Below are 18,918 nucleotides of genomic sequence, written 5' to 3' on the forward strand. Positions count from 1 at the left end.
ACCCCGCCCTCTACTATCCTCTTCTTTTTCTTTCCCAATAAATTGCTCAGCTGCCGGTGGGGGTTGGAGGAGACCGGGCAACCTCAGCTTTTTTTGGCCGAAGGGATGGCCTTGGAAACGGCATGGCCTGGGTTCAAATGCCACCTAAGACACTTCCTAGTTGACCCAGAGCGAATCCCTTGGATTTCATTGGCAAAATGAGGAATTTGGGTTAGATGGTCTCAAAGATGCCTGCCAGCTCTCTAGCCTAGATTTCAGATCGGGTGGAGGAAGCCACCTTTTTTACCATTTGCCGCTTTCAGTGTTAATTGCAGATGGAACCGTAGGCAGAAAAGGGAGATGAAGGAACACTGACTGAATATTAAAAATATGCCACGACGTAAGGGCTTAAGAAAAGTTATTTGACTTCAATGGGTTAGGCTGTGGCCGATGCCTTTCAACTTTAAATCTATGATCCCATGAGATTGGGTGAGGAGGAAACACCCCTTATTTACCCATTTTTAGTGTTCATGCCAGAAAGGAACTAAGACAGTAATGTGGAATGGATAGAGGATAATAATACACCCCTCAGCCCCATTTCTATAGCACTTGAAAAAGGTTTTATAGTTTTGCTCATATCCATTATTCTAGGTAGATCGTAATTATTCCTTTTGTACTTTTGAAAAAAGCCTAAGGCTCAAGACTTCTCAATTTCAGTAACTTTTCTATTTATTTAAAAATTAAATTTTACTTTTATCAAGAGATCTGAACTCTTCTCCTCTTTCCCTCTCTCCCCTCCCACCACTGAGAAAGAAAAAAAAAAATCTTATTTCATCATGAGTCCTCGGTAATCATGATGGGTCATTGTTTTGATCAGAATTCTAAAGTCTTTCAGTTGATTTTCTTTATATTGTTCTCTGCTCAGGGAACAGACTTCCATAGCCATTTAGCTAGTAGGCATTTATTTGAGAATTGAAGTTTAGGTCTCCAGATGCTGAGTTCAGCACTTTCCCCATTATACCTGACTCTTAAAATAATCTTGTACAGTTCTCAAATTAAAGTTCTTTCCAATACCTCTAACCCCAACCCATCTCTAGAAGCCAAAGCCAGAGTCTTTTTTTCAAATTCTTTTGCTCAGTTTAACAGAGGGAAAATGAGGAAACAAAATGAAGGTGCCTTGAAAAAGGATTCAAGTATCACTTGAATTTACTGCTCAGCCTGATACTTCTCTCCAAATACCCAGAATAACCCAAAACTGCTGCTTTCCAGATTAAAACTTTGTACTCCTTTTCCACCCTACAGCCTTATCTACAATTTCCTTTTTTTTTTTTTTTTTTTAAACTTTCTTCCCCCAGTGGCCAACAAGGAATTTAATAAAGAGGCTTTTGAAAATCCCAAGGGGCTGTTGGTGGAGCACTGTCAATCCACTCTTCCCACCCTAGAAACTGGATGCCTGATCTTTCTCCAGCATGCTTTCCCAGGACCTAGCTGTATCCCTTCCCCTCACCCACTCTCTCCTGAAGCCAGATTTCTTCCCAAGAAGTTTGGGGGAAAAAATATTGACATTTGTTTCTTACTCAGCTTCTTTACTGGAAAGGACACATGCATTTTACTGAAGGTCTGTGTGTTCCAAGAAATACAGATTCTAGAGGAGGTTAACCTCCAAATTCTGTATCTGGCACCTCAAAGTTCTCATAATCAAGAAATACTTCCAACATTTCTCCCATCCAATTATAATCTAATTCCCAAGGCAAAACAAAACAAAAAACCCCAACTCTTAAATCTTTTCTTTCCCTCTCTCCCCCCATCCTGCTTCTACCATAGAAAGTGTCTATTTTCTCTCATTGATCATTAGATCCCACCTTCAAGAGATATTCATATTTGAGACACCAGTTTTGCTTCCAAACCTTTTAGCTTCCTGCTCTCCCTTATACTGAATCTTAATAGTAACAATACATAACTTTCCATAGCACTTTAGGGTTTCTAAAGCATTTTAATCTCATTTGATACCTTAAACAACCTTGTGAACTATTTTTGCTTTTTTTTGCTGATCAATGAACATTGTTTTTATTGTGAACAATGTATTCTTGGTTCTGCTTGTTTTGCTCAGCATCGGTTCATGTAAATCTTTCCAGGCCTTTCTAAAATCATCTTGTTCACCACTTTTTATAGACTAACATTCCCTTACCTTCATATAGATCATGTGAACTATTAAAGGTATTTATAGTCATTTCACAGATGAGGAAGTTAAATTGTCTTTGACTAAAAATTTTCACTAATATGGGATTCTACTCATTAATATGGAAGTATTTGATCATTTCAAGCTTAGTAACTACCATGCTACATTGGATCTCAAAAATACACAAGAGCAGTAAGAGGGAGCAGGTCAGGTTTAATAATTTACTTCTACATTGAGAAAGCAAGAATAGGAATATGTAAGATTTTAGATTTTTTTTCTTTTTTCTTTTTTTTTTTTACCAAAAAAAAAAAAAAATTGCAACAAATGAAGACACCCACACTGCCCCGATGTATCAGTTACATGGTCAGAAAACCAATTTCTAGAGAAAGGCAGTTGTTGGTGTCCTAAGTTTTATTGCATTTAAACGGGGGAAAGAGAAGGGGAAAGGTTTAAGTTCAACCAGTCACCCAGAGAGAGGATAATAAGGAGTCGGATGTCATGGGTCACACATCACACACAAATCAGGCAGCCATTTCACAAACACACATACACACATACACATACATACATTTCCTCCTCCTGAAGAATAAAAGTGGGAGCAAGGAAATAGGTAGGGGAAAATATTCACAGAGCTACCTCTTATTGACGGAACAGTCTAGCCACACAGGGAGTACTGTATTGATTCATAACCCTAGACGATACTGGCGAAACCTAGGAGTGATTGTCTCTACTTCAAAGTGAGTCTAAACTACCTTTCCCCTCAGCTCAAATTCCTCTGATGTTCCTCAAAGCCCAGTTAGATATACTATTCCTATATGATTTAGGGAGGCAGTTATGGCTGATTCCTCTCAGGAAATAGGAAATAGGGATGCCACCTATTTCTGGGAGATCTAACAGTACAAGATGGTTGAATGGGAGTACACTGATGACAAAGCTGAAGGGAGAGAGAAGGAATGGTGCCGAGTTCAATTCACCCCAAAGATAACCAGGTTTGGTCCAGGTTGAAGATTTCCTCTTCCCTGAAACAATACCCAGAAATAACTAGACAAAGATAAAGTAATATTAAATATAGTGAGCTTTTAGCTCCAGAATCTTTCTTTACTCCAGTCTCTCAGATCAGCCATCTAAAATACCTGAAGAAATGGTCCCAGTCCCAGGTAGGACAGAGGTTCTGATATCCAGCCACAGCAACCAAACATGGACCCCAAGTCAGGCCTAGACAGTGGGACTACTTCAAAACTTAGGTGTCTAGAACAATGAGGCTAGGGAACCATTCAAAGTCCCTGACAAAGCATGTAATTCCTCAACACCCCAACCCAGTGAGAAGCCAGCCTGCTGACTGCATCTTCCACCCTCCACCCCCCTTCAGCAAGTGAGACTGGCTACAACACCTTCTGCACATTCACATCTGCCCCCAGTACACGGGGCATGTTGGAAGAGTGAAGAGCAAGTCCCTTTGCCCCCAAGAAAGTTAAACAGCAAAGTTCAAGCTATTCCTGGCTCAAGCTTTCCAGGTTAGAGCAACTTCTAGGGCCAGAGTCACTGGGCCTGCCAGAGTCAGAAGATGCTTGCCATCCCCTCCCCCTCCCCAAACAATTCAGGTCATCCTAATTTACAAAAATAACATGACATTTCACAAAGATCAAGGCACTTGGGAGAGAGAGAGAGAGAAAAAAAATCTTCAGTAAAACCCTAATGAAGCTGACTTTGGGGGTGGTGTGGTTAAGACAAGAAGCAGGGAAGACATCACTCTGGAAGTGGGGAGAAGCAACTTGGACTTAGTGAAGGAAGAGGACACCCCTAACTCCTTTAGTCTTCCCCCTACAGCCCTGTCACTTCTTCCTCTGCCACCCACGTCTATGGGAGATGGCACAGATGGCCAGGCAGTCTTCTAAGCAAAGATGTTGGTGATGAAATCTAGGAACCGCTTAGCATATTGATCAGGATGGACAGTCGAGATCTCTGCACCAGCCTGTGGAAAGAGAGAATTGAGAAAGAGAAGGTTGAGAGTGGATCAGGGGATGGACTGCTCATTCATCCCAAACCCCAAACCCTTCCTGATTTCCACATTCATTTCTTTAATTCCTCTCTCCCACCCATGGCCATTACAAAAGGTTCCCAAAAAACCTGAAGCTCTTCCCCTAATAACTGTTTCTGAGCCCTAGAGTAAGAATGAGAACCAGAAGAGTATATAAATTTTATACACACACACACACATATACTACTCACCCCATGCTTGACAGTCTTTGCTGCATGAGCGGCCTTCTTCTTGGCATCATACTGGGTGAGGATGTCAATGAGACCCATGAAATATACCTCCTTCTGAGGAGCCCCTGAAAGATGAGGAAATGTAGTAAGAAGCAAAGTATAATCCTGAAATCTACTTCCCAATTCTATGCCCTCTCCAAAACAGTCATTATTTTATTCAATTTTTAGCCTCATCTTCACACACTTTATAGATAGGGTGGAGAGACTTCCTATTAGACTGGTTGACCTCTGAGATCTCTTCCAGTCAGCATACAGACCAATTCAGGGGTACCACTCTCCAGTAGAACCATTCTCCCCTGATTTTTCTTCCCCTTGAGAGACGGTTTCCTTTAAATTTTTTTCTAACCTCTAGGAATAACTCCAAAGCCCTTATTTTCAACATCCTACTTACCTTCAGCACTTCGGATGGCATAGACATCAATGAAGGACTCAAATTCTCCGGGACCTAAGGGTCGGTGAGCATGGATATAGCCTCCTATTCCCTCGGGGGAGGTACCACAGGAGCCAACCAGACCAGGAGGCCCTGCCATACCACAGTCCCCCTCCCCTTCCTGTTCCTCCTCTTTTCCAGGTCCTTCTTCCTCTGATTCTGTCCCCCGAACGATGTCATGGATACCCAGTAGGAGGCTGTAGTCCATAATCTTCAGCTGTACCAGAAACTGAAGGCCCACCAATGTATCAGAGATATCAGACCACTCCTTCCCTTCCAGGATTCAACCCCCTCCACCCAACTCTGAATCTGGCTATCTCCAGGGAAAAGAGACAGAGGCTAAGAGGCAGAGGCAACCTTATATCTAATCAAATCCTTCATAATTTAGAGTTCAAAATAACTGTCCTGTTTTCACAACTCATACCTATTATCTCATTCCCCCTTCAACCAGAGATGTGAGGGATCTCCCATTAAGAATCTGGAAGTCCTTGACTCTCTAAAATCAACCTAAAGCTAATGGACAGGGACAAAGAAGAGAGGCTCCTTTATATTAGTACTAGAAGAAACAGATGCCCTATAGAGGAATGATTCAGAGGATATCATTTTAGAATTAATCCCACCAAACCTCACCTCTACATCTCTCTTTAACTTTTCCAAAAATACTCTCTTCTCCTCCTCACCAATATAAACTTTCTGGTTCTTGTTTAGAAAGTCCATATCTTTCAGTGTGGGTAATTCTTTAACCTGAAAGGAATGGAAAGAATAATGTATTATGATAAATCTTTTCCAATGCAACCTCAGAAAACCTCTCTCCCTATTCTACTTTCTACTCCTAGTCTTGGGCTTCATCTTTTCACTCTTCTGGAAAGTTCTTCCAGATCCTTACCCCTCCTCTTGGTTTTTTTCCCCAAAGATACCATAAAGCATAAAACAAGACACAAAACTTACCAAAGCCTAAGAGTAACTTCATAGCTAATCAAATACAAGAGGCACTGATTGATCATCTACTATATGCCTGACACTGACATGAAAATAAAATGAAAAGGAATCTTAACTTTGTAGGACTTTATATCCTAAACTTTCTGCTTTATCAATACACAATATATGTCCCTAAGGTTTTGTATTTGATGCTGATTCCACCCAATTCACTTCTGAAGCTTTTGCTAGCTCCAGAATTACATCTAATTTATTATAGAGTCTATGGCTTCCAAGCCAGTCTCTATCCACATCTTTACTTTTCCATCTCCCTTCTCTTAACAAAAGCCTCTCTTAAACTGAGAAAAGTCATGCAAAGAAAAGAAGAATCAACACATTTATTCTTCAGGTTGAGATTTTTGCTCTCGTACCAACCCCAACATTTCCCATGTAGAGAAGTCCTATCTAGCTGAGCTCTGATGAAAAACAGCCACTTTTTAATTGGACATAAGCCTTTCCAGAAAATTCTCTTTCTTTCTACAATTTATAATCAGTGTAGTTTGAGGATCCTTTAACAAAAGACATTTTCCTTTCCTCTCTAGCAGAAATGGGATATCCTTTTCATGCCCAGACATTATCCTTAAAAAACAATGATACCTTTTCCTTGTCACTGGCTTCCCGGGATACCAAGGAGCCCTGCAAAAACAAACAAACAAACAAACAAACAAAAATCCAGAAAGAAACAGTCAAGGAGTAACTAAAGTAATGGTGAGGACATTGCCTGTTGTGAACCTCACCACTTCACTGATACTGCCTTTTTTACAGGATGGATCTTCTAGCTCTTCTTCCAGTCCCCTTCCTGACTCTCTTTATCCTCCTCACCCCCTTACCTTGAGGTCATATTTCCTATGCACAGGGAGTCGATGGCTGAACATGTTGCGCATTACGAGCATGTAGCTGTCTTCGTTGTCAACGCTCACCCGGTACATTCCCAGGAACTGAGGGAGAAGCGTGTTGCCATGGCATTTGACTATATACTAGGATCGAAGCCCACAGATCATTGAGATGAAGATATGGGGGGAAAAAAAAAAAACAGAGAAGAACAACAGTCATATGTATCTGGGAAATACTCAGCAAAAGGAATCCAGACACTATGGTTCTAGGTTAAGGAGAGAAAAAAATCTAACCTGAAATTTGGCTGTGGTCAGAGGAAAGGGAATCATAGGGATCAAGCCTCCTAGAAATGCCCCTAATCATTCCTACTGCTCTTGAAATTCAATTATTTCCATTTGTTTAACACCTTTTATTTAAATGTTAACACTTATCAAACAATTCTGTAATAGAAGCCAATCAGATATATTATTCAAAAGTTACAACTGAATAAACTGGATAAGGGATTTGCTAGATTTCTCCAGTTGATGACAGTAATATCTATAACTCAGATCTCTTAAACCGGCCTAAATATTTTAATTTAGAACAATGAAATTCCTCAACAAATTGACTTAGGATTCACAAAGGACAAAACCTATTCTTTTGATTTTAGAATTAAGATATTTGTGCTTCCTTATAAGTAGCACTTTTTGGATTCTTTTTTTTTTCCAGGTTTTTCATTGGTGACAAACAGAACCAAGATGGATAAAATGTTTTTGACACCTACAGAATTTGCTCTTTACGCTAATATATATTTTGTGATGACAATACATGTTGTTGTTGAGTAATTTTTCAGTCATATCTGATTGTTCATTTGGGATTTCCTTAGCAAAGACATTGAAGTGGCTTACCATTTCCTTCTCCAGCTGATTTTACAGATAAGGAAGCCAAAGTAAAGTAAGTGATTGCTCAGGATCACACAGCTAATAAGTTTTTGAGACCAGATTTGAACTCAGGAAGATTAGTCTTCCCAACTCCAAACCTGGCACCCAATCCACAGTGCCACCTGTCTACAGTCTACACCTGTCTGCTTTTTTTTTCTTAATTGGTCATTTTAGAGGCGGAAAAGATAGGATAATCTTTTGGGGCCACAGTAAGGCAGACATTTGTGAAGAGGAATGCTGAAATGAAATTTGAAGGTCTAACCTGATGGTAGTTAGAAAGGTTGCTATGCATGTCAGCAATGTCCTCACTGGAAACCTCTTTGATGACCAGAGTCCGATCATAGGAAACAAGGAATCGACCATCGCTGCCTTCACTCTCACTTGGGGGACTTCGGGTAAGAGAGACCTGAGAAATATAACAGGGGTCAGAGATGAAGATTACTCTTTCACTACAAAAAGAAAGTAAAATGATCAACTGAAAACACATAGCAGTAGAAGAAACACCCAGCCCCAGGGAGAGAATAGAAGATAACATATCAAATTCAGAACCAAATTTGTTTTCAAAGACCCATGCTCCCCTCCTTTCATTTGCTGGGTAAGAAAAATCAACTTCACCCCACTAGGGATACCTTACCTGGTAGTCTTGGTCATCAATACCGAATCGATCTCGAAGGTTCCTGAAGACCTGGGGACAATACTCCTTGAACTTGAAGTGACTAGGCAGGTTCTCCCTGGAGTGTGGGTTGAGGGGTGAATACTCATCTTAACAGTAGCATATGCCACAGACCAGGTAAGTTAGTCAACCTGAGATCAGCAGTGAGCCCACTGTTAACTGAGTTAATACAAGAAGGACTCTAAGTACCAGACTGATGATTTGTCATTTGCTACTGGTGGACTTGCACAAATCAAAAAAGATCACTAAATGTTTCTTCCAGGTAAATTCTTATGAGTAGATTTCTTCCAAAGCTAAAATTCTATTAGTCTAAGATTTTAACTCTTAGGACTCTCTTTTGAAATTTTAAATATTTCTGACTTATGAAAGAGGTAAAGACTCACCCTCCTCTCAACATACATAAGAGGAAAGAAGAGATATCACTTACCGATGGAAGAGGTGATTGTTGACCTTGATCTTGGAGCTTGCCTTAAAGTCATCTGGAAGCAGCATTACAGGGGGTGGGACCTGGCTAAGCTCATTGATCTAATGAAAAATCAAACATGGAGACAGTAAGTGGCAATAAAAATGGCTTAGGATAGAGGAAAGCCAGCAAGTTAAACCTCATTCCTTAAAAAAAAAAAAAAAAAAAAAAAATTCTAAGTGTCTTAACAGAGAGAGAAAACAAAATCTGTTACTTCATACTGCTTAAAGACAAAAGTAGGCAAATTTTACTTGAACCCCTCAATAAATCCATTCCATATGATATCATGCCCATAACACATAATCATTTTATCAGGCAAACACTCTAAATTTTTCATGTTTATTTTTAAAGCTGTGAAAAATTCTAAAGAAAAAATATTCAGCAGTCTCAAGACATTGAAGGCAAATAGCTATGTGTTCTAATTTTTAAATCAGTCATTTTAGTTTGAGAGCTAAGAAGCCCTCAAGGAAAAAGCAGAAGGAAGGGAGAAAGATCTAGTAACTATAAACAATTCCTAATGACAGTGACCACTCTACCCAGCAAACCTAGTGTCCAAAACATAGAGACAGTAAATAAAAGTACAGAGCAGGGGAAGGCTATAAATAATGAAAATACATATTTACACATTTTTCTTCTTAGTCCTACCTGCTCTGACCTAATTCTGTGTAGAAGGGGCCCCACCCCCACTCCCTAATCTTAGAAGGTGTAAGCAAAAAAAAGAGCAACTGATTTGCAGCCAGGAAGTACAGGCTCATTAGGAGCACATTCATTAAGGACAAAGTGTTTTGCCTTCCACCCTATTATTCTTCCTTCAGCTCCAAAAAAATATGTTAAAATCTATGGGCACTTAGTCTACCAGATGGAGGGGATTGTGAGGGGCAACATCCTATGCGAAAGGCTCTTTAAGGGAGCAAATGACTTTGATTTGACTTTTCTGTTTCCCCTACTCTCTCCCAAGGCTAACATTTATCCCCTCCAAAACATCAACCAAGAGAATGAAGTCTAAGAGTCTAATCTGAATCCTGCAGTGGCAACTCATTTAGTTAGAAAAGGCACATACTCCTCCAGAAAAATAACTTGCCAATCCCTAAGATTAAGCCATCCCTTCCACCTGCTGTGCTAGAAGCTGAATCATCATTAAGACATATGTTCAATAAACAATTCATCTGAGCCTTGAAAGGAAAACTGAGCTGGATCTTGCACCCAGAAGGGAGCCATAGGCAGCGTGGCATGTGTTTTGTGGACTTCTTCTCCCACCCCATCAATTAAAAGAAAAATCTGTTAAAGCTTATCTTTGAATAGGCTTAGGGTATGAGGGGAGAGTAGAAGGGCCAAAGATAGCATAAAGAACATCTTCCCTCTTAAGTCTGAAGATCTTCCAAGATCACCACCCAAGACTGAATGCCTAGGAAACTAAAATAGACCAGAGCTGTCTAACTGGCCCAAAGTACTTTTCCAAATTATAAACCCACATAATATATGGGGTGAGACTTTAGTTTTAACATTCAGGATAAAGAAAGTGTTGAAATCTGAAGTTCCTTCTCTCCCCAAGGCCACACAGTTAATCCAAGATTTCCAGACACACTGATTTCCTTTTGCAATCTGGCACTCCCATAGATGGGAATCTTTGAAACTAAGGAATATAGCTCGAGGAAAATTTAGTTTTCTTCCATATTTCTTACTGAAATCTTAATCCCTTTCCTATCTGTTTTACACTGTCGAGTAAGAAATGAGATTCCTCTCCTCTCCTAAAAAGAACATTCTTCATGGTTCTTCCTTTCAAAATCCATAAACATTTAATAAGATCCTATTAGAAGCCATGCACGGAGCTAAACGCTGATCCACCCCGCCCCCCAAAGTTCCATCACTGCAGCCATGGAAGCTGTTAAGAGAGTTAGGGCTAAGCTGGAAACCAGGCTGGAAAGGGAGGAGGGATTGCATCTCGGACATGCTGTACCTCCGGACACATTGAGTTAGGTGACTCATGAAGCCTGGAGCTCACCCAGACTAAGCCAGAGGCTTCGGGATCAAGAACTGGGGCTAGAAAGCAGGAAGGAGAGGAGCTTGAATGCTCCAAGCCACCGGCCCGGCCCCTCCCCAGCCAGTCCCCGTCGCCCTCCGTCCCGGGTCCCTCCACACAGAAACCCGGGTGATCAAGACTGGGGGAAGGGGGGTGGGGGAAGGGACGCGAGGCCCCGGAGAGCCCGGAGACCGACGGCAGCAGCGCCCTCGGGAGGGGGACTCCAGGGCACAGCCCGGAAGGGGGAGGGGAAGAACGAAGGGGGCAGAGTCTCACCGAGTGGGCGACGCCCCACAGGAACACGCCCACAAGCGGGTCGGCGGCCCGGAATACCTTCACCTTCTGCTGCACGAAATGCTTCTTCTTGGTCTTGGAGGCAAAGCCGAAACCTGGTCCGGGGCCCCCAGACGCCGGCTGTACGGTGGCCGACGAGGCGGAGGAGGACGCCATGGCCTGACCCCTGCGAACCTGTCGGAGCCAGAGCCTAAGCTAGGAGCCGCGATGCTAGCGCCCGCCTCCGGAAGTGCTGCTCACCTGCAGCGCCGTCACGTGACGGGGGGACCGGCGGGAGGTGGGGCGGTCTCGGGATACGAAGTTGGGAATGCGCCGGCGCGGAGCCGGGGTACAGCACACCCTCTAATGACGCGAACGTGTCATCCTCTCACCTGGAGCGTGCGCGAGCGAGCGTGCGCACTGGCTGGGGAGGGGGGAGTCCAAGGGCTGCGTTTTGGGTAGCTTACTTCTCCCAACTCGTTCCGGTCTTCGTGGCGATACTGCGGGCCGCGGAGAGTCCCTTCCCTCCCTCCATGGTTCATATCCAGCCCCTTCCCCACTTCCCCCCCTGAAAACACGTAGGCAGGCAGGAGAAAGGTTAACGTTTCCGTTTTTATTTTTAAAGATATCCGCTCGTAGTTTAATAGACACTGGGGTTTGTGTTGTGTTTTCTTCCACTCCGACATGCAACATTTGGCAGATGTGGGTGGGCCAGCCAGATGCTGTGACCCAGGCTTTAGGAGAGGGAGGGACAGATGACTCGAGGAGGAGGATGCAGGATGAGGCCTTCATGGAAGGATTTTTTTTTTCCTGTTGCGTGCGTGTGTACAGCGTGTGAGTGATACATTCCCAGCCCTTCTCCCACTAATCCTTTTGCACACCTTCCTCCCCCCCTCACCATGCCTTCACAACTCATCTGCTCCTTAAAAGAATAATTAAATGGCACTATTACATAAAACATACTGGACTCGGGTCCCCTGGTAGTGAAAATTGGCATGAAATCCCTTTAGTAAAGATGTTTTTCATTTGATCTGGGACTTTACCCTCATTTTTATCAGTGTGTGATTTCTTTCAATATTACCTCTCAGGTACTTGCAGACTGTCTTATCCGATCTTAGTTCTCATTAGAGTCTGGTAAATTCTATAATCTTAAAAGGTATGGATATGGATGATCTCTTCCCCACTCCAGTTTTTTGTTTTGTTTTGTTTTGTTTTGCTTCAAAGATAGGAATTTCTGGGGGTGGGGGATATTTAGGTCTACGGAGTAACTGATAGAGGTGAGAATGTGTTTGTTTTTTTCCTTGAGAAAGATTAGTTCTAGGGATGTAGCTGTTTTGTTTGAGAAATGTTAATTCTTTCTATCCTGGATTTATGCCTTAAGATAGTTTTAGGAAGACATTTCTATCCTGTCTATAGGGCAGATATACCCATTTTCTTCCTTGGATTCCTCGCCAAGCCTCCCTTAAAAGTTGAAAGAATAGATGTTAGGCACTAAAATAGCCTCACAGATAAGATTTGCATTTACAAGTTTCTAAATTATTCTAGTGTTCCTTAAGAGAAAAGGAGAAATCCGGTTTTCTTTCTAGTCTGTGGTCTAAGTTCTCCAGTCTTGCACTTATTCACAAAACCTCTTGAACATAGGCAGAGTTGGATAGAAGAAAGAGTTAGATCAAAACCAAACCAAAATTCTAACCATTTCTTCTACCCAGTGGCTGTTGCTTTTTTGGGCTAAGGGAGGGTATAGTTGGAGCTTCTAGATATTAAGTATTGAAACTCTACTTCCTTAAAAAATTTTTTTCTCCTCCCTTCTTCCTTAAAGTGCACTCTTTGAGAAGGATTTTTGCTGAAGAAACAGAAAATAGAAATTTGGAGATTGTTGCCCCCAGCTTGGCAGGAATAAATCTAGAGAGTCATTTTTCTGACAACTAGAAAACCCTAAACCAAGGCTGGGGCAGGGAAGAAGAGATGAGAGGACAAAGCAGCATAATATGGAACAAAGAGAAAAGGGTCCAGCTCACCTCCTCTACATCTTGAGATCAGTGTTGCAAATAAGTGCAAGAAATTTCCCTGCCTGTTTACTCCATTATGCTGGGAGAAATTCAAGACAAACAACATCAACTGCCATTTGCCTATTTGCTATCCACTACAGTTTTAAAAAAAGAACAAGCAGTTATTTGCCAGGTTCTCTGGAGAAAGGTCAAAAGAATTAAGTTCCCAGCTTCTCTATCACTACAGTGTAGCTCTGGGAATTCTAAGCAGAAACTATGAGGTGGCATGTCAAAAGGCAGAAATAAAGGAGAAGAATGATTTCAGCCACTCATGGTTTTAGTATCCAGAGAACAATAAGAAGAAAAGATAAATCTTGGAGGACAGAGGTAAATATCTGGAATCCTCAGAAGATAGGAATTCTAGCCACCCCTGCTCAATAAATCTGTGGGGGAGAAAGAGTGTTTCTGTAACTTGTTATAAAGCCAAAACATTCTTCAACTTAAGGCTTTGTTTTTGTTTTTAAATAAGCAAGGCCATGGGCCTTTAGCTTCCTTTGTTCCTTCTTTACCATTTGACCTCTTTACCAGTGACCCTGACTTAGTGATTAATACCACTCAATGTGAAAGATAAATACATGAGAGAGAAGAAATCTTCACCTTCCTCCTTACTACCCCAAACGAGTGGGGTAAACTATGCATAAAAAGTTGCTAGATACATCATTAGATACCTTCAAGAGTAAGACAGTGGGAAAAAAAGACATAGCAGCAGTTTTGATATACAGTACACAGAGATATACAGAGAACAAGAGAAAGACATCAATGACATGATACAATTGAACAACGAGGATTGGGGAAAGGGGTTAGTAATCAGAGACCACAGGTTTGCAGCATGCTGAGAGGAGAGGCCTCAATCCCTCTTAGAAACTGGGGAAGAAAAAGAAAGCAGGATCACTCTGGAGCTCAAACAGAAAAAGCACAAGTTTTTTGATTCAAACAGGAATTGGTACATTAATTTCACAGATTTTTGGCATGATGCCAAAATATAAATCTCAGCAATTCTCAGCTTCTTTTTCTCTCATTGCTCCTTACCTCTATTCATCCCTAAATCACCCAGTATTTTTTTAGTTCATGATTTTTACCCTGTCTTTCTAGTATTTTAGATAAAATTGGGTTTGCCGGATCTGGGTATATTTCTGGTTGATCTCTTTCTGAGAGTACTTGACCTGGCTTGCCACTCTGGCTAAAGCAAGAATGTAAGTTTTCTTGATAAAAAAAAAGTACTTCACTTTGGTCTTTTTATCTCTAGCACCTAGCACAGTACCATACATATATTGGCATGCAAAATGTTTATTGAATTTAATTGAGAGACTACCAATGTTTTCTCTGTTAATGGTCCCCAGGGATCTAAAATAATGAGCCTGAGAAAAGCCTTTTGTTAAGTTCTAAATCTGAAGGAGGCCTTTGAGAAAAAATATAGGTGAAAAGAAAAGGACTTAGAGTTTAGAGACTTCAAGAGTTATATAGAAAACAAATAAGGACGAGGCCATGAATCAGAAAACTCAGAAGGGACAACCTCAAAAAAGGTGAAACAGAATTTCCTGTTGTCCCACTTCTACCTCCATTCCCCATCACACAGTAAAAAGAAAGGCTCTCAACCAAAGCTGGAGGGAAAGACAGAAGAGGGAGTTTCCTATGGGTCATTCATTGGTAGGGAACAAAAATGAGAAGGTTAGAAAGCAAGCTGTGGGGGAAGGCTCTTTTTCTGAAGATATCTTAATTTAACATATATTGTCTATCTAAAATAATTTAAGTGTAGGATTGATATCATCTCTCAAAGCCTTTTCCATTCTTTGAACTTTTAAATCTATTCCTGTCTTTTTAAAATTTCTCTGTATAACTTTCCTGCCCAGCTTTCATGATTCACTCTTTGGTATGTACCAGTGACCCCTAGTGGCACTGTGGCTAAGGCAGTCTCCACCTGACTAGAACATAAGTGTAGGTTAAGGGAATGAATGGCAAGGCAAGGTAGTATATGTTACATTCGAGAGAGGAAGGCAGAAATTTACCTATGCAAAGTAAATAATGTGCAGCTGGAAGAGACATGTTGAAGAAATATAGGGAAGCAAACTGAAGCTAATCTGTTAGACACCTAAAGTTACCTCAAAGTGCAGGTATGTATCAGTTCATAGGGGAGGATTAGCTGGCTGCTGTCTCTTGATGAAGGGGGAAAAGCTTAGCCTGTTCATCAGCTTCGCAGCCACAGGGCAGGTCACTCCTAAAGAAGAGAATAACTAAATAATACCATCCACTAGTATTTTGCAATTATGAAGAATTTTCTAACAGTCTCATTTTACTTTTGCCACACATTTGTATTGAAGTAAGGAAAGACAAGGACTGGTCAGAAGATCATAAATTTAGAATTGGAAGAAACTTTAAAAATTATTCTAGTAGCCACCTTTTATAGGTGAAGAAATTGAGGACCTGAGAGATTAAATTATATGAGTAATAAATAACAAAACCACGATTCAAATCCAGTTTCTTTGACTCCACATAGAAGACATGCCCAAAATTGCATTTCACAGTAGAGACAAAGTGAAAATTTTATCACACACCACATTATTGAAATAAAGTCAATTCTGGTTTAAGTACTGAAAATTCTATATGGAGTGATGGATTGATCAAAAGAGTAGTTTTAAATTAAAGTGGGGGTAGGACTGAGATGTTACTAACCAGAATAGTTTGAAGAATGGTCTTAGTCCTACCTAATACCATCCCCCCTTCCACCTTTTATATACCATAATCCAGGAAATCTTCATGAGAGAGGAAGGGAAATTTAAGAACCTCCTCAGGGGTATGTTTGACGACGGGATCTCTAGGGAAAATTAATATTTTCTCCATTTCTTTCTTAAATTTTGGCAACCAACAAGCAATAAATCAAGCATTTGATACAATAAATCAATATAAAAATTTTCCAATTTTCTGAGGTACGATACTCCCACCAAAAATTTAAGAATTACCTTGGTCTGGGATAGCCCCAGGACACTTCTGATTCATGCTACCCACCCACCAAAGAAATACCCTAACATAAGGAAATCTCACCTGTTGTCATTGATGTCTGTAGCATTTCCTGGAGAAATCAATCATTGTGAGTAAAGAAGACAAAAGAAAATAAATAAACAAGGAGGTAGGGAATCAAGTAACAATTTTCTAAGATTCTGTCTGTCCCTTCAGAAGCCCTTTGGGATGTTAAGATACAGCTACCTTCCTTCTATTATCACTATATAGGCTCCTGCACTAAATTTCCTTGTGAGTGAGAGTAGGATGGGATTGAGTCTAAGGAAGAGGCTATTCAGTTCTCTCACTAATAGAAGGGTTAGATGAATAGTAAAGGAAGAATCAAAAGGAGAGAATACCAGACCCCAAAATAACAAGAGAGTTGCAGTGTTATTGGAGAGATAGGGACCCCAAGGTCACTTGTTCTTTTTGGTTCACTTAAATGCCTCCCCATAAATGTGGAATCCTTGATTCTTAGATATTTTGAATAATAAATGCCCACTCCTTCTTACCATTATCCATATTTAGCTTCTGGTAGGAAGCCAGATTACCACTGGAGGAGGAGGTTCCACCACTGGCAAAGGAGTTACCAAAGCTGGATGGGAAGGTAGAAAAAAGCAAATACCATCTGAGCCCTTCTCCAAGCTTTTCAAGACCATTATCTTCCCCATCTCCAGAAATAAAATCATATTCTAATATTAAAGTGATAGAGGCTTCCCAAAGCAGGAATTAAGGAATAATTAATGTTTAGCTTGTAGATTCAGTGCCTATTTCTAATTTATTTATTACTGGGATTGTTGGGAGGTTAGGTAGAGAAAAGAACAAGAGACAAGGTCAAAAACAAATTACTCAAAGTAAAATGAATCTTGGAAATTCTGCCTGATCATTGTTTTACAGGGACGAAGGCCTCCTGAACATTCAACAGTGACCCCATCCCATTGTGGTTACTCACTACATATCCGAAGTAGCAGTAGGTGCAGCCTGCAGATACAAATTCTGATAGTTCTGGAAAAGATTGTTTGTGTAACTGATGCATTCAGGGCTCCTGGTGCCATAGGGATTGGTGGGTGAAGACACTGGATAATGGCCAGGCCGGACTGGTTTGGCTGTGGTAAAAGAAAAGACCAAAGACCCAAATGCTGAAGATGTTACCTTTTAACTCTTTTTATCCCTTGTAATTATTCTGTGTCCTAAATTGGCTTGAATAGTTTTTAAAGAAATCCATTGTAGTGTTTTGGTTTTTTTCTTGATATTTGTGCCATTGAGAAAAAATAGTAACATCCTTCCACTATGAAATGTGACTAATAGCCTGACATCCTGGGGATTTATCTGGCCTCGAAGGGAAAGGGGTTCTTGAGGCCATCAGGATGCCACAGAGCAACAGGAAAACTCTTAGTTTCTGAAGAACCAGGACTATTCAAGAGGAAAGTCCTTTCATCTTGGGAAGGCTGTTTTGAATCCTGTAGAGATTTTCCAGCCCAGACCTAGCCCTCTCCCTAACTCTACCTTCTTCCCACCACTCACCAATCTGAGCAGAGTGGTTTCGCTTGCCAGCATTCTTGTAGCGCACAGCTTCCTTGATTCTGTCTACCTCTTGCTGGTATCTGCGCTTGTCTTTCATAGCACCTTCTTTTGCTTCCTTCAATGCGCCCTCCAGGGCCTTAACTCTCTCAGCCGTAGCCCTAAGTCGTTTCTCCAGCTTAGGAAGCTCACAGCGCAGATCTGCATTGTCACGAACCAGCTTCGATGTGGACAAAGGAGAAGGAAAAGAGGCAAAAAAAAAAAAAAAAAAAAAAAAACCGGGAGAGACACAGAGAAATAGATTAAAAGACAGAAAAAAAAGGGAGTCAAAAAATGGAGAATAAGTAATACCATGTGATTTCAACCAATCTAGACCCTAATTTCTTTCTCAAACACTGCTGTTAGCTGAAGATCAGGAATAATAGGGGTTTCTGACACTAAATAGCCACATTCACTGCCTCACATTCCCATTAGTGACACTGTCTTATTTCTTCCCCTCAAGCTCTTGTCTCTCCAGTCTCACAGCTATAATAAGGAATGGGGTTGAGGATCACAGGTAAAATACCCACAAGCAGAAATAAAGTGTGGGCATGCTGAGGATGAGGCAGCAAAACACAGAAGCTGGTGGGGGAGGGGGTGATAAGGGGAAGAGGCGAGCTGTAAAATGGCAAGAAGAATCAGATGCAAGCAGAGCAAAAGCCATGAGCACCCCACCCCAATCCTACCCCATTCCATCCACACACTCACACAAACAGCCCCACAGGGAGGAAAGAAAATGTTTGAATTCTAACAGCCTTGTGCGCCTTGCCCTCATATCAGAGGATCTCTTAGAGTTTTCCTCTTATGGGTAAAACTAGGGGACAGTTAGAATAAACAAAATCATCCCTGGCAGACTTAAATGACACCCCTAAATTTTTCACTACATTCCACATAAGAACTGAAATGCACAGGGAGACAAAGAACAGAATTAGGGGGACTTTAGAAGAATAAAAATAACAGCAGAATTAGAAGGCAGGAATGGAGAAAAGGGATTGAAACTGGAAAGATTTCTGTGTGGTTTTTGACTTCCTATTAAGTGTAAATTATAAGCAACATTGTCTCAATGATTCGACAGTTTGGGCACATTTTGTAACAGGGCTGTAGTATTGCCAGGAAAATTGTTGACAGTTCATCTTTCCAATCCTCTTCCTATAGGAAATATCTTGTTCGTGGTGAAATAGAAATCTAGCTCATTCGAGGTAGATTTTCTTTTTTGGATTGGGACACACCCTCATATTGACCTAGGCAAGAGAGGGATGGGGAAGGAATTAAATGACAACTGCAAGAGAAGTGAACATCCTC

At 41.1% G+C, this 18,918-nt stretch overlaps 2 protein-coding genes across 5 annotated transcripts in view; both read right to left on the reverse strand.

The window, feature by feature from the left end:
• Positions 1–2,351: 2,351 nt before the first annotated feature.
• Positions 2,352–11,512, reverse strand: PIP4K2C (phosphatidylinositol-5-phosphate 4-kinase type 2 gamma). Of its 3 annotated transcripts, none has more exons than XM_051962075.1 (11): positions 11,018–11,109; positions 10,724–10,761; positions 8,686–8,783; positions 8,220–8,316; positions 7,848–7,991; positions 6,662–6,808; positions 6,429–6,467; positions 5,487–5,600; positions 4,818–5,085; positions 4,388–4,491; positions 2,352–4,130 (listed from the first exon to the last, which is right to left on the reverse strand). In XM_051962075.1, the coding sequence occupies exons 3-11, from the start codon at positions 8,748–8,750 to the stop codon at positions 4,050–4,052; spliced, it is 1,059 nt and encodes a 352-aa protein (XP_051818035.1). In that variant the 5' UTR covers positions 8,751–8,783; positions 10,724–10,761; positions 11,018–11,109; the 3' UTR covers positions 2,352–4,049. The 3 variants fall into 3 exon arrangements, with proteins under 3 accessions (XP_051818035.1, XP_051818034.1, XP_051818033.1); XM_051962074.1 differs by having other exon boundaries at positions 10,679–10,761; XM_051962073.1 differs by lacking the exon at positions 10,724–10,761 and having other exon boundaries at positions 11,018–11,512.
• A 95-nt stretch (positions 11,513–11,607) lies between these two features.
• The window catches only part of KIF5A (kinesin family member 5A), a 33,898-nt gene continuing 26,587 nt past the window's right edge, over positions 11,608–18,918 (reverse strand). For both annotated transcript variants that reach the window (XM_051962069.1, XM_051962068.1), the window contains exons 24-29: positions 17,581–17,797; positions 17,009–17,162; positions 16,569–16,651; positions 16,102–16,129; positions 15,162–15,277; positions 11,608–13,926 (exon numbers count right to left, since the gene is read on the reverse strand). In XM_051962069.1, the coding sequence (XP_051818029.1) occupies positions 15,199–15,277; positions 16,102–16,129; positions 16,569–16,651; positions 17,009–17,162; positions 17,581–17,797 (561 nt within the window). In that variant the 3' untranslated portion in view covers positions 11,608–13,926; positions 15,162–15,198. The remainder of the gene's footprint in view (positions 13,927–15,161; positions 15,278–16,101; positions 16,130–16,568; positions 16,652–17,008; positions 17,163–17,580; positions 17,798–18,918) is intronic.

Source organism: Antechinus flavipes, chromosome 5, assembly GCF_016432865.1.
Source record: "Antechinus flavipes isolate AdamAnt ecotype Samford, QLD, Australia chromosome 5, AdamAnt_v2, whole genome shotgun sequence".
Taxonomy (NCBI): Eukaryota; Metazoa; Chordata; class Mammalia; order Dasyuromorphia; family Dasyuridae; genus Antechinus; species Antechinus flavipes.

Bases quoted from the DNA above. Each gene is read 5' to 3' on its own strand.
- PIP4K2C (XM_051962073.1), bottom strand. From the start codon at position 11,191: ATGGCGTCCTCCTCCGCCTCGTCGGCCACCGTACAGCCGGCGTCTGGG. The intron at 8,784-11,017 runs GTGAGACTCTGC...ATTTTTCATTAG, and splicing joins TGTGGGGCGTCGCCCACTCG to ATCAATGAGCTTAGCCAGGT. The intron at 4,492-4,817 runs GTAAGTAGGATG...CTCATCTTTCAG, and splicing joins TGCCATCCGAAGTGCTGAAG to GGGCTCCTCAGAAGGAGGTA.